Raw genomic sequence first — 15,533 nt, 5'->3', positions numbered from 1 at the left:
AACGTGTAACACTGCAAGCAAAAATTATCAAAACCATGCTAATAGTTTTGCTAATAATCTATATTTTATATTGCTAACTATATACGGTAAATAAATCTATATGCTAACATAAATATATTTTATTTTATTTTATTTCCAAAATATTTTAAGTATTTCTGACTCTTTTACAGTGATCTGCCCTAGCATTTACTGAGCAGATATTCCATTGAATATTTCAATTAATTAAAAGTAATATTTAAAAATAAACAAACAAACAAACAAACAAACAAACAAACAAATAAATAAGTAAAGTTAATTCTCATGTTTCCACTCAAGTTTCAATATTTCTGACTCTTTTACAATGATCTGCATTAGGGTTCATTGAGCAGATATTCCATTGAATATTTCAATTAATTAAAAATAATATTTAAAAATAAATAAATAAATAAATAAATAAATAAATAAATAAATAAATAAATAAAATGAATTCTCATGTTTCCACTCAAGTTTCTGCCACTCTTTTCCAAACAATGTGAGGAATTTGCTTTACTCATGAAAACGTGTAACACTGCAAGCAAAAATTAGCAAAACTATGCTAATAGTTTTGCTAATAATCTATATTTTATATTGCTAAATATATACGCTAACATAAATATATATGCTAAAATAAATATGTTTTATTTTATTTTATTTTTATTTTATTTCCAAAATATTTCTGACTCTTTTACCATGATCTGCCCTAGCATTTACTGAGCAGATATTCCATGGAATATTTCAATTAATTAAAAGTAACATTTAAAAATAAATAAATAAATAAATAAATAAATAAATAAAATTAATTCTCATGTTTCCACTCAAGTTTCTGCCACTCTTTTCCAAACAATGTGAGGAAGAGGAATTTGCTTTACTCATGAAAATGTGTAACACTGCAAGCAAAAATTATCAAAACCACGCTAATAGTTTTGTTAATAATCTATATTTTATATCGCTAAATATATATGGTAAATAAATATATATGCTAACATAAATATATTTTATTTTATTTTATTTCCAAAATATTTTAAATATTTCTGCCTCTTTCACTGTGATCTCCACTAGCATTTACCGAGCAGATATTCCATTGAACACATCAACTAAAATTTAAAAAATAAATTTAAAATAAATGAATTTTTGTGCTTCCAACGACGTCGCTGCCACTTTTTGCCAGAAAATTTTATGGAGGGAAATTGAAAAAATTGGATTTCTCACGAGAAGACGTAGCACTGCAGGGAAGTGGAGACCACCAGGAATCCGTAATTGAGGGAGGCTTTGATGACCCTGTCCCGGAATTCCAGCAGATCCACGGCGTCGTTGCTGACGTTGTGAACCTGGGCAAGGAAAACTGAAATTCTGATTTATTCCTCAAATATTCCTCAAAATAATCTGATATTAATATTCATATTAATATCAGATATTGATAATCAATATTTATAATAATATTGATAATCAATATTCCTCAAAATAATTTGATATTAATATTCAGATTAATATCAGATATTGATAATCAATATTTATAATAATATTGATAATCAATATTGATAATCAATATTCCTCAAAATAATCTGAGATGGAGTGCTTGAACTCTGAATATTGCTTCGATCCTTTTGCTAAATTTGTTGGATATATTGAAGTAGATAAGGCATAAATATAATTAATATATATATTTATATGTTTATTTTAAAGCTTTTTTTATTTATAATGTTGTAAAGGTTTAGTTAATTCAATAGATAATTTACGTTGTGCACCTGAGCAAAGAAACAAAACTGAAATTCTGATTTATTCCTCAAATATTCCTCAAAATAATCTGATATTCATATTCATATTAATATCAGATATTGATAATCAATATTGATAATCAATATTTATAATAATATTGATAATCAATATTCCTCAAAATAATCTGATATTAATATTCATATTAATATCAGATATTGACAATCAATATTGATAATCAATATTGATAATAATATTGATAATCGATATTCCTCAAAATAATCTGATGTTAATATTCATATTAATATCAGATATTGATAATCAATATTGATAATCAATATTTATAATAATATTGATAATCAATATTTATAATAATATTGATAATCGATATTCCTCAAAATAATCTGATGTTAATATTCATATTAATATCAGATATTGATAATCAATATTGATAATAATATTGATAATCAATATTCCTCAAAATAATCTGAGATGGAGCAATGCCTGAACTCTGAATATTGCTTTGATGGTTTTGCTAAATTTGTTGGATATATTGAAGTAGATAAGGCATAAATATAATTAATATATATATTTATATGTTTATTTTAAAGCTTTTTTTTTATAATGTTGTAAGGTTTAGTTAATTCAATAGATTGGATATATTGATATCCAATATATTGATATATTGAAGTAGATAAGGTATAAATATAATTAATATATATATTTATATGTTTATTTTAAAGCTTTTTTTTATAATGTTGTAAGGTTTAGTTAATTCAATAGATTGGATATATTGATATCCAATATATTGATATATTGAAGTATATAAGGATATAAATATAATTAAATATTATATTTATATTTATTTTAAAGCTTTTTTTTATTGAAGTATATAAGGTATAAAATATAATTAATATATATATTTTATATGTTATTTTAAAGCTTTTTTTTTATATAATGTTGTAAGGTTTAGTTAATTCAATAGATTGGATATATTGATATCCAATATATTGATATATTGAAGTAGATAAGGCATAAATATAATTAATATATATATTTATATGTTTATTTTAAAGCTTTTTTTTATTGAAGTAGATAAGGTATAAATATAATTAATATATATATTTATATGCTTATTTTAAAGCTTTTTTTTATTGAAGTAGATAAGGTATAAATATAATTAATATATATATTTATATGTTTATTTTAAAGCTTTTTTTTATTGAAGTAGATAAGGTATAAATATAATTAATATATATATATTTATATGTTTATTTTAAAGCTTTTTTTTTATAATGTTGTAAGGTTTAGTTAATTCAATAGATAATTTACGTTGTGCACCTGAGCAAAGAAACAAAACTGAAATTCTGATTCATTCCTCAAATATTCCTCAAAATAATCTGATATTAATATTCATATTAATATCAGATATTGATAATCAATATTGATAATAATATTGATAATCAATATCCTCAAATAATCTGAGATGGAGCAATGCCTGAACTCTGAATATTGCTTTGATGGTTTTGCTAAATTTGTTGGATATATTGAAGTAGATAAGGCATAAATATAATTAATATATATATTTATATGTTTATTTTAAAGCTTTTTTTTATAATGTTGTAAGGTTTAGTTAATTCAATAGATTGGATATATTGATATCCAATATATTGATATATTGAAGTAGATAAGGCATAAATATAATTAATATATATATTTATATGTTTATTTTAAAGCTTTTTTTATAACGTTGTAAGGTTTAGTTAATTCAATAGATTGGATATATTGATATCCAATATATTGATATATTGAAGTAGATAAGGTATAAATATAATTAATATATATATTTATATGTTTATTTTAAAGCTTTTTTTTTTTATAATTAGTTAATTCAATAGATAATTTACGTTGTGCACCTGAGCAAGGAAACAAAACTGAAATTCTGATTCATCCCTCAAATATTCCTCAAAATAATCTGATATTAATATTCATATTAATATCAGATATTGATAATCAATATTGATAATAATATTGATAATCAATATTCCTCAAAATAATCTGAGATGGAGCAATGCTTGAACTCTGAATATTGCTTCGATCGTTTTGCTAAATTTGTTGGATATATTGAAGTAGATAAGGTATAAATATAATTAATATATATATTTATATGTTTATTTTAAAGCTATTTTTTTATAATGTTGTAAGGTTTAGTTAATTCAATAGATTGGATATATTGATATCCAATATATTGATATATTGAAGTAGATAAGGCATAAATATAATTAATATATATATTTATATGTTTATTTTAAAGCTTTTTTTTTTATAATTAGTTAATTCAATAGATAATTTACGTTGTGCACCTGAGCAAGGAAAACTGAAATTCTGATTCATTCCTCAAATATTCCTCAAAATAATCTGATATTAATATTCATATTAATATCATATATTGATAATCAATATTGATAATCAATATTGATAATAATATTGATAATCAATATTCCTCAAAATAATCTGAGATGGAGCAGTGCTTGAACTCTGAATATTGCTTTGATCGTTTTGCTAAATTTGTTGGATATATTGAAGTAGATAAGGTATAAATATAATTAATATATATATTTATATGTTTATTTTAAAGCTTTTTTTATTGAAGTAGATAAGGTATAAATATAATTAATATATATATTTATATGTTTATTTTAAAGCTTTTTTTTTCTAATGTTTAGTTAATTCAATAGATAATTTACGTTGTGCACCTGAGCAAGGAAACAAAACTGAAATTCTGATTCATTCCTCAAATATTCCTCAAAATAATCTGATATTAATATTCATATTAATATCAGATATTGATAATCAATATTGATAATAATATTGATAATCAATATTCCTCAAAATAATCTGAGATGGAGCAATGCCTGAACTCTGAATATTGCTTTGATAGTTTTGCTAAATTTGTTGGATATATTGAAGTAGATAAGGCATAAATATAATTAATATATATATTGATATGTTTATTTTAAAGCTTTTTTATGAAAGTGTAAGGTATAAATATAATTAATATATATAATATATTTATATAGTTATATTTATAAGCTTTTTATTTATATGTTAAGTTTAGTTAATTTCAATAGATGGATATACTGATATCCAATATATTGATATATTGAAGTAGATAAGCTTTAATATAATTTTATATATATTTATATGTTTATTTTAAAGCTTTTTTTTATTGAAGTAGATAAGGTATAAATATAATTAATATATATATTTATATGTTTATTTTAAAGCTTTTTTTTTATAATGTTGTAAGGTTTAGTTAATTCAATAGATTGGATATATTGATATATTGAAGTAGATAAGGTATAAATATAATTAATATAGATATTTATATGTTTATTTTAAAGCTTTTTTTATTGAAGTAGATAAGGTATAAATATAATTAATATATATATATATTTATTAGTTTATTTTAAGCTTTTTTTTATTGATGAAGAACAAGGATTATAAATATATAATTAATATTATATTTAATATGTTTATTTAAAATTTTTATTTTATATAAATGTTGAAAGGTTTAGTTAATTTATAAAATTGTGGATATATTGATATCCATATATAATTGATATATTGAAGTAGATAAGGTATAAATATAATTAATATATATATTTATATGTTTATTTTAAAGCTTTTTTTTATTGAAGTAGATAAGGTATAAATATAATTAATATATATATTTATATGCTTATTTTAAAGCTTTTTTTTATAATGTTGTAAGGTGTAGTTAATTCAATAGATAATTTAATTATGATTTTTTTTTATTTTGAGTTTGGTTATATTTTTAACCAGGTCTGAAAATTCCCATTTTCAGAATGTTCAGCTGTTGATGAATGGAGTATTTGAAACGAACACGCCAATGTTTATTTCACTGTTATTTAAATAAATTGAAATGTGTTATTTAAATAAACCATCCAGCAATGTCCAGGATTGGGATGAAGATGCTGCTGGAAGTTTTTATGATCCCACATAAAAGCACAGGAAATTCAGGAGACAGGCTGTGCTTTTGTTATTCTGCTTAAAATTTGCTGCAGAAAATCAGAATTTCCCTCAAATCAACAGAGATTTTTTCAGCTCAAGAGATTTTAGGGAGCTAAAAATCCATGGGGGGGCCTTAAACAAAAAAAATCCAATTTTTTTGGTGGGATTTGGGGTTTTTTTTTGAAGATGTCACCATTGTGAGGGTGGTGAGTTCCTTGTGATATTTCCTTAATGCACCAACTGCAGAACTCAATTATTGCAAGAGCCTGGAAAGGATCTGTTAATTGTGTTAATTGTGTTAATTGCCACCACCACAGCAGCACTAATTAACTTTGCCATTGTAACACTCAGGAAAAAGTGAGTTTTCCCAAGTATATGTTAATTATAAACTTCCAAAGATATATTAATTGCCACCACCACAGCAGCACTAATTAACTTTGCCATTGTAACACTCAGGAAAAAGTGAGTTTTCCCAAGTATATGTTAATTATATACTTCCCAAGGATAGGTTAATTGCCACCACCACAGCAGCACTAATTAACTTTGCCACTGTAATACTCAGGAAAAAGTGAGTTTTCCCAAGTATATGTTAATTATATACTTCCAAGGATATATTAATTGCCACCACCACAGCAGCACTAATTAACTTTTGCCATTGTAACACTCAGGAAAAAGTGAGTTTTCCCAAGTATATGTTAATTATAAACTTCCAAAGATATATTAATTGCCACCACCACAGCAGCACTAATTAACTTTGCCATTGGAACACTCAGGAAAAAGTGAGTTTTCCCATATATTAATTTAACTTCCAAGATATGTTAATTGCACCACAGGCATAATTAACTTGCCTTGTATCAGGAAAAGTAGTTCCATATAGTATTATACTCAAGTATGTATGCCACCACCACAGCAGCACTAATTAATTGTAATTAATTGTAATACTCAGGGAAAAAAAAAAAAACATCTGCAATTTGAGATCTGTAGATTTGATCTGTAGGATTCGTAGGATTTCTCATCACATATAATAAGGAATTTTTCTCATAAAAAATATATAATAATAAATAAATAAATAATATTTTATTCTCATTCCTTTACAAAGGAATGAGAATTCAAAATGAGTCAGGGTGAGCTTCACTTCCTCAGTCAAGGAGAGAATTCAAATCCCAAGGAGGTCGAGTCAATGTCTGGGAATGAGGGGAAAATTGGGAATTTTGGGCTCTGCCCAATTCCCAAAAGCCAGCAGCAAAATTAAATAAAAAAACCATTAAAGGGTTTCATTAGGAATTTAGGAACTCGATGCTGAAAAGGCCCAAATGTGTAATTTGGAAAATGTGGAAGGATGGAAATCTTGATTATCCCAGAGAACAAACCTTGTGAGTCAATGGCTGGGAACACAAATTCAATCCAATTCCATTGCATTAAAATATTTTGTATGGCGCCCAGCTCTGAGGGATTTTACCGCCATGGTTCTCTTAATTAAGTAATTTGAAGGATTTTACCTCTATGGTTCTCATAATTAAGTATTTATAATTACCCATTTCTTTAATAAGTAATTGGAAGGGATTTTACTTCAGGTTCTCTTAATTAAGTGATTGAAGTGGATTTTACTTCATTATTCCTAATTAATTAATTTGGGGTGATTTACCTCATGTTCTATAATGTAATTTGAAGGGATTACCATCATATTCTCTGAATTAATGTAATTGGAGGTGGATTTACCTCCAGGTCTTCCTAATTAAGGTGATTTGGAGTGGATTTTACCTTCATGTTCTCTTAATTAAAGTATTTGGAAGTGGATTTTATCTCCATGTCTCTAATTAAGGTAATTTGGAAGTGGATTTTACCTTCATGGCTATTCCCTAATTAAGGTGATTTGGGTGTGGATTTTACCTTCATAATCTTTAATTAAGGTAATTTGGAGGGATTTTACCTCCATGGTTTCCTAATAAGGTGTTTTGGAGGTGATTTTACCTTCACGGTTCTTCTCTTTAATTAAGGTAATTTGGAAGTGGATTTAGCTCATGATTTCTTAATTAAGGTAATTTGGAGGTGGATTTTACCTTCATGGTTCTCTTAATTAAGGTAATTGGAAGTGGATTTTACCTCCATGGTTCTCTGAATTAATGTAATTTGGAGGTGGATTTTACCTTCATGGTTCTTCTCTTAATTAAAGTGATTTGGAAGTGGATTTTACCTTCATGGTTCTCCTCTTAAATAAGGTGATTTGGAAGTGGATTTTACCTTCATGATTCTCTGAATTAAGGTAATTTGGAAGTGGATTTTACCTTCATGGTTCTCCTCTTAATTAAGGTAATTTGGAAGTGGATTTTACCTTCATAATTCTCTTAATTAATGTAATTTGGAAGTGGATTTTACCTTCATGGTTCTCTTAATTAAGGTAATTTGGAAGTGGATTTTACCTTCATGGTTCTTCTCTTAATTAATGTAATTTGGAAGTGGATTTTACCTTCATGGTTCTTCTCTTAATTAAAGTGATTTGGAAGTGGATTTTACCTTCATAATTCTCTGAATAAAGGTAATTTGGAAGTGGATTTTACCTCCATGGTTTTCCTCTTAATTAAGGTAATTTGGAGGTGGATTTTACCTTCATGGTTCTCTTAATTAAGGTAATTTGGAGGTGGATTTTACCTTCATGGTTCTCTTAATTAAGGTGATTTGGAAGTGGATTTTACCTTCATAATTCTCTGAATAAAGGTAATTTGGAAGTGGATTTTACCTCCATGGTTTTCCTCTTTACCAAGGTGATTTGGAAGTGAATTTACCTTATATTGAATTTCTCATGTAATTAATGTAATTTGGAGGTGGATTTTACCTCCATGGTTCTTCTCTTAATTAAGGTGATTTGGAGGTGGATTTTACCTTCATGGTTCTCTTAATTAAGGTAATTTGGAAGTGGATTTTACCTTCATGGTTCTCTTAATTAATGTAATTTGGAAGTGGATTTTACCTCCATGGTTCTTCTCTTAATTAAGGTAATTTAGAAGTGGATTTTACCTCCATGATTCTCTGAATTAATGTAATTTGGAGGTGGATTTTACCTTCATGTTTTTCTGAATTAAGGTGATTTGGAGCTGGATTTTACCTTCATGGTTCTTCTCTTAATTAAGGTAATTTGGAAATGGATTTTACCTTCATGGTTCTCTGAATTAATGTAAATTTGGAGTGGATTTTACCTTCAGTATTCTCTGAATTAATGTGATTTGGAGTGGATTTTACCTTCATGGTTTCTCTAATTAAATTAAAGTGATTTGGAAGGATTGTGATTTTACTCCATGGTTCTCTAATTAAGGTAATTTGGAAGTGGATTTTACCTTCATGGTTTTTTGAATTAAGACAATTTGGAAGTGGATTTTACCTTCATGTTCCTCTAATTAAAGTATTTGGAAGTGGATTTTACCTCATGTATTCTCTTAATTAACTTAATCTGGAAGTGGATTTTACCTCATTTCTCTTATAGGTAATTTGGAAGTGGATTTTACCTTCATAATTCTCTGAATTAATGTAATTTGGAAGTGGATTTTACCTCCATGGTTCTTCTCTGAATTAATGTAATTTGGGTGTGGATTTTACCTTCATGGTTTTCCTCTGAATTAATGTAATTTGGAGCTGGATTTTACCTTCATGGTTCTCCTCTTAATCAGGGTAATCTGGAAGTTGTGCCACTCCCAGTGCTGCTCCAGCAGGTGGGCAAAGATGACCTGGCCATTCCCACAGGCCCCTGCCAGCTGGGTGCCATCGATGGACCACGAAATGGCAAAAATGCTGCCCGTGTTGGGCTTCTCCAGGGCATAGGACCACTGAAAACAAGGAAAAAAATCAGAATTTCAGTCACTCTGTGCTTTTAGAAATTAGTTCTTGTCAGGGATACGTTTGCAGGGTTGGGGTTTTTCAAGCAGTGATAAAATAAATGGAGTTTTTGTTGGGTTGGGGTTGGATGTTTGAGTCAGTTTGGGAAAGGAATAAAAGGAAAAGCAGCAGGGAAAGCAGAAAATAAAAAGTCAAATAAAATGTTGGAAATACATCAGGTATCAGTTTTCTACTCATGATTTATTCCAAGTGTGTTCTCATTCACAAATCCAGGCAATCACTACATAAAATTAAGCTGCTAAAGAAATAATTACATTTTCTCCACTCTGTTACTGTCCAAATGAAGGATTAATTAAAAATTTCCTCCAGCAAATACCTTAATTCCTAATTCCCTCAGCCTCATCCATGAGACTCCTCTGAAGTTTAATTAAATAAAATGCCAAAAATTAGAATTTCCTGACCAAGACATTTTTAAAATTCCCTGCATATATTAGAGATGCTTGTGAACTCTGTGGTTTTCAGGTAAAAATTTCATGTCCCAAAAGGCAAAATATTATTTTTTAAAATATTGTAAATATTATAATATTTTATTATATTTTATTAATATATATTTTATTATATTTTATATATATTTTATTATATTTTTATATATATTTTATTATATGTTTATATATTTTTATTATATTTTTATATATATTTTTATTATATTTTAAAATATTATAATTAAAAAGAAAATATTCTGGTCAGCCAAATATGCTGGCAATCACAAGCAGTTTTTTCTGATAAAACACTCACCTGTACATTGATATCCTGAGGAATATTTGATTTATTATCAATAAATCTGGACGATTTCCAGAGTTATACTGTGGAATTTTCTATATTTTATTTTCTAATATAAATTTAAAACTATTATAATTAAAAAGAAAATATTCTGGTCAGCCAAATATGCTGGCAATCACAAGCAGTTTTTCTGATAAAACACCCACCTGTACATTGATACCCTGAGGAATATTTGATTTATTATCAATAAATTTGGACGATTTCCAGAGTTATACTGTGGAATTTTCTGTATTTTATTTTATAATATAAATTTAAAACTATTATAATTAAAAAGAAAATATTCTGGTCAGCAAAATATGCTGGCAATCACAAGCAGTTTTTTCTGATAAAACACTCACCTGTACATTGATATCCTGAGGAATATTTGATTTATTATCAATAAATTTGGACGATTTCCAGAGTTATACCGTGGAATTTTCTATATTTTATTTTATAATATAAATTTAAAACTATTATAATTAAAAAGAAAATATTCTGGTCAGAAAATATGCTGGCAATCACAAGGAGTTTTTCTGATAAAACACTCACCTGTACACTGATATCCTGAGGAATATTTGATTTATTATCAATAAATTTGGACGATTTCCAGAGTTATACTGTGGAATTTTCTGTATTTTATTTTATAATATAAATTTAAAACTATTATAATTAAAAAGAAAATATTCTGGTCAGCAAATCACAAGGAGTTTTTCTGATAAAACACCCACCTGTACATTGATACCCTGAGGAATATTTGATTTATTATCAATAAATTTGGATGATTTCCAGAGTTATACTGTGGAATTTTCTATATTTTATTTTATAATATAAATTTAAAACTATTATAATTAAAAAGAAAATATTCTGGTCAGAAAATATGCTGGCAATCACAAGGAGTTTTTCTGATAAAACACTCACCTGTACACTGATATCCTGAGGAATATTTGATTTATTATCAATAAATCTGGACGATTTCCAGAGTTATACTGTGGAATTTTCTATATTTTATTTTATAATATAAATTTCTATATTTTATTATATTTAATGATTTTTTGGAGATAGATAAAATAAATTTGCAGAGTTTTACAGCGGAAAAAATTAAAATAATTTAAAAAATGAAATTATTAAAATAATTTAAAAAATGAAATTATTAAAATAATTTAAAAAATGAAACGATTAAAATAAATTAAAAAATGAAATGATTAAAATAATTTAAAAAATGAAACGATTAAAATAATTTAAAAAATGAAATTATTAAAATAATTTTAAAAATGAAACGATTAAAATAATTTTAAAAATGAAATGATTAAAATAATTTAAAAAATGAAGCGATTAAAATAATTTAAAAAATGAAATTATTAAAATAATTTTAAAAATGAAACTATTAAAATAATTAAAAAAATGAAATGATTAAAATAATTTAAAAAATGAAATGATTAAAATAATTTAAAAATTGAAATTATTAAAATAATTTAAAAAATGAAATTATTAAAATAATTAAAAAAAATTGAAAAGAAAAGATGAAAAATAGAAAATATTTGAAATATTTGGAATTTTTGACTCACCCCAGTTTTGTCACAGAGCCTCAGGGTGTTGAAGGATCCCACAGCAAACAATTCTCCATGCAGGGCCCAGGCAATGGCAGTGATGGGATATTGGTGGGGCTGGGAATTGTACAGGGCACGGCCAAAACTGTCCCACACCTGCAGAAAATCCCAATTTATCCTGGGATTATCCCAGAAAAATAAATCCCCCAAAGGATTTGGTGGAAGTGGAAAAATGGCGATATTACAGTGAATTTTTGGTTTATATATAGATATTTTTTGGTATTTTTGTTGTTGAAGGAGTGTGATTTCCACTCATGTTTTCAGGGGAACTTGAAAAAATCATCCGTATTATATGTGTATATAATATATAATATATAAAGTATAAAATATATACTATATACTATATAATATATTGTATATAATATATTGTATATATATTTTATATATTATATATATATACACATATAATACGGATGATTTTTTCAACTTCCCCTGGAAACATGAGGGGAAATTACATTTTTCCAGTAACAAAAATACAAAAAAAATCTATATAAAACAAAAGCAAGACGTATTAAATACCAATATTATTTATAGCTATATTTTTACACATATACACACACATGTATATATAATACATAATATATAATACATAATATATAACATATAATATATAAATTATATATTATATATTATACATTATATATTATATATACATATGTGTGTGTAAATATATATATATATATAAATAATATTGGTATTTAATATGTCTTGCCTTTGTTTTATATAGATATTTTTTGTATTTTTGTTACTCCAGAAATGTAATTTCCCCTCATGTTTTCAGTGTAATGTGAAAAATCACCTGTATTTTATATACATATAAAGATATAAAGATATATATAACTTTCTTTTGTTTTATATAGATATTTTTAGCATTGTTGTTATGCCAGAAATGTAATTTCCCCTCATGTTTTCAGGGGAACTTGAAAAATCACCCGTATTTTATATATATATAAATATATATATATATAACTATATATACACACACACACATATATATATATATAAATAATATATATCTTTCTTTTGTTATATATATATTTTTTTAGTATTGTTGTTACTCCAGAAATGTAATTTCCCCTCATGTTTTCAGTGTAACTTTAAAAATCACCTGTATGAGATATATATATATATATATATATATATATATATCTATATATATATTTTATTTTGTATTTTTCCTATTCCAGAAGCATAATTTTCCCTCATGTTTCAGTGGAATTTGAAAAATCCCCTATATCACAGTTCAGTTTTGGTTTATATATATAATATATATAATATATACTTCTAATATATTTCTAATCTAATTAATAGATTAATATAATAATAATAATAAAATATATTTTACTGAGGGATTCACTGTCCCTGTAGTAGAAAACAGCAGTTTCTTTTAATATCTCTTTTAATTTAACATGCCAGCTTCTATTAATTGAAATAATCCCTTCCATATTTGTCCATATTTTTCTTTTTGTTTCACCCCCATTTCAGCAACTTTTATCCTCCAGTATTTAAAAAAAATTCTCATTTTATCTTACTCCAGAGTGAGGTGTATTTATAAATAATGGAATTTTTTTTGGAAAAGTGTGATTGATGATTTCTCATTTTGTTTTGGGTTTCCAGGGGAAAATTGGGAATTTTTTGGGCAGGATTTGAGGCTGAGCTCACCTTGTACCTGCAATCCTCGCCCGCAGACAGGATCAGATCGTTCACTGAATTCCAGTCTGTTTTCAAAATCAAACCCTCGTGGGCCTTCCACTGCAAAATTCCACAAAAATCCTATTTTCAATATTCACCTCTTGTTGGATTTGATGATCTCCGAGGTTTTTATCTCAACAATTTTATGATTTAGCAGGAAAATAAATGAAATAAAGCCTGAGCGAGGCAGAATCAAAAATCCTTCAGGAAAAAATCCATTCAAATTTTTAATCCAAAAAAAATTCAAATTCAACCAGAGAAAAGGGAAGGAAAGGCTGCTTTACTAAATACTAAATACAGTGTTTATTTCTGTAAATAAATTTTATTAATGAATCAGAATTTGAATGGTACCTTCAGAATCAAACCCTCGTGGGCCTTCCACTGCAAGGGAAAAATAAATTCTACAAAATTCCTATTTTCAATATTCATCTCTTGTTGGATTTGATGATCTCCGAGGTTTTTCCCAATCTTAATAATTTTATGATTTAGCAGAAAAATAAATGAAATAAAGGCTGAGCGAGGCAGAATCAATCTGCGTTCAAATCCTTCAGGAAAAAATCCAATTTTTAATCAAAAAAAAATTCAAATTCCACCAGAGAAAAGGGAAGGAAAGGCTGCTTTACTAAATACTAAATACAGTGTTTATTTCTGTAAATAAATTTTATTAATGAATCAGAATTTGAATGGTACCTGCAGAATCAAACCCTCGTGGGCCTTCCACTGCAAGGGAAAAATCAATTCCACAATTCCACAAAATTCCTATTTTCAATATTCATCTCTTGTTGGACTTGATGATCTCCGAGGTTTTTATCTCAACAATTTTATGATTTAGCAGGAAAATAAATGAAATAAAGCCTGAGCGAGGCAGAATCAATCTGCGTTCAAATCCTTCAGGAAAAAAATCAAATTAAAAATTCAAATTTTTAATCCAAAAAAAATTCAAATTCAACCAGAGAAAAGGGAAGGAAAGGCTGCTTTACTAAATACTAAATACAGTGTTTAATTCTGTAAATAAATCTTATTAATGAATCAGAATTTGAATGGTACCTTCAGAATCAAACCCTCGTGGGCCTTCCACTGCAAGGGAAAAATAAATTCCACAAAAATCCTATTTTCAATTATATAACTTTCGTTGGAACTTGGACAAATTATTCACAAATAATTCCATTTTCAATATTCATTCATCTTGTTGGACTTGAAAGATCTACCGGGTTTTATCTCAAAATATTTTATTATTTGTGGCATGAAAAATAAATGAAATAATGAAATGAAATAAAACCTGACGAGGCAGAGTCAATCTGCGTTCAAATCCTCCAGGAAAAAATCAATTAAAAATTCAATTTTTAATCCAAAAAAAATTCAGATTCAACCAAAGGAAGAGGCTGCTTTACTAAATACTAAATACAGTGTTTATTTCTGTAAATAAATCTTATTAATGAATCAGAATTTGAATGGTACCTTCAGAATCAAACCCTCGTGGGCCTTCCACTGCAAGGGAAAAATAAATTCCACAAAATTCCTATTTTCAATATTCACCTCTTGTTGGATTTGATGATCTCCGAGGTTTTTATCTCAACAATTTTATGATTTAGCAGGAAAATAAATGAAATAAAGCCTGAGCGAGGCAGAATCAATCTGCGTTAAAATCCTTCAGGAAAATTCAAAATTTTAATCCAAAAAAAATTCAGATTCAACCAGAGGAAAGGGAAGGAAAGGCTGCTTTACTAAATACTAAATACAGTGTTTATTTCTGTAAATAAATGTTATTAATGGGTCAAATTTGGGATGGTACCTGCAGAATTTTGGCATTTGGCTGCAGGG

General features: G+C 26.4%; 1 protein-coding gene across 1 annotated transcript in view; it reads right to left on the bottom strand.

Annotated features, from left to right (window-relative positions):
* IFT80 (intraflagellar transport 80) overlaps positions 1–15,533 on the bottom strand; it is a 50,581-nt gene that overhangs the window by 17,338 nt on the left and 17,710 nt on the right. The window contains exons 6-10 of the mRNA XM_064720998.1: positions 15,505–15,533; positions 13,683–13,772; positions 11,979–12,116; positions 9,405–9,584; positions 1,228–1,346 (exon numbers count right to left, since the gene is read on the bottom strand). The exon at positions 15,505–15,533 is cut by the window's right edge and continues 81 nt beyond it. Of these exons, the coding sequence (XP_064577068.1) occupies positions 1,228–1,346; positions 9,405–9,584; positions 11,979–12,116; positions 13,683–13,772; positions 15,505–15,533 (556 nt within the window). The remainder of the gene's footprint in view (positions 1–1,227; positions 1,347–9,404; positions 9,585–11,978; positions 12,117–13,682; positions 13,773–15,504) is intronic.

The sequence above is a fragment of the Zonotrichia leucophrys genome, chromosome 9 (genome assembly GCF_028769735.1).
Source record: "Zonotrichia leucophrys gambelii isolate GWCS_2022_RI chromosome 9, RI_Zleu_2.0, whole genome shotgun sequence".
Classification (NCBI taxonomy): domain Eukaryota; kingdom Metazoa; phylum Chordata; class Aves; order Passeriformes; family Passerellidae; genus Zonotrichia; species Zonotrichia leucophrys.
This window is presented reverse-complemented; position numbering and strand designations above follow the sequence as displayed.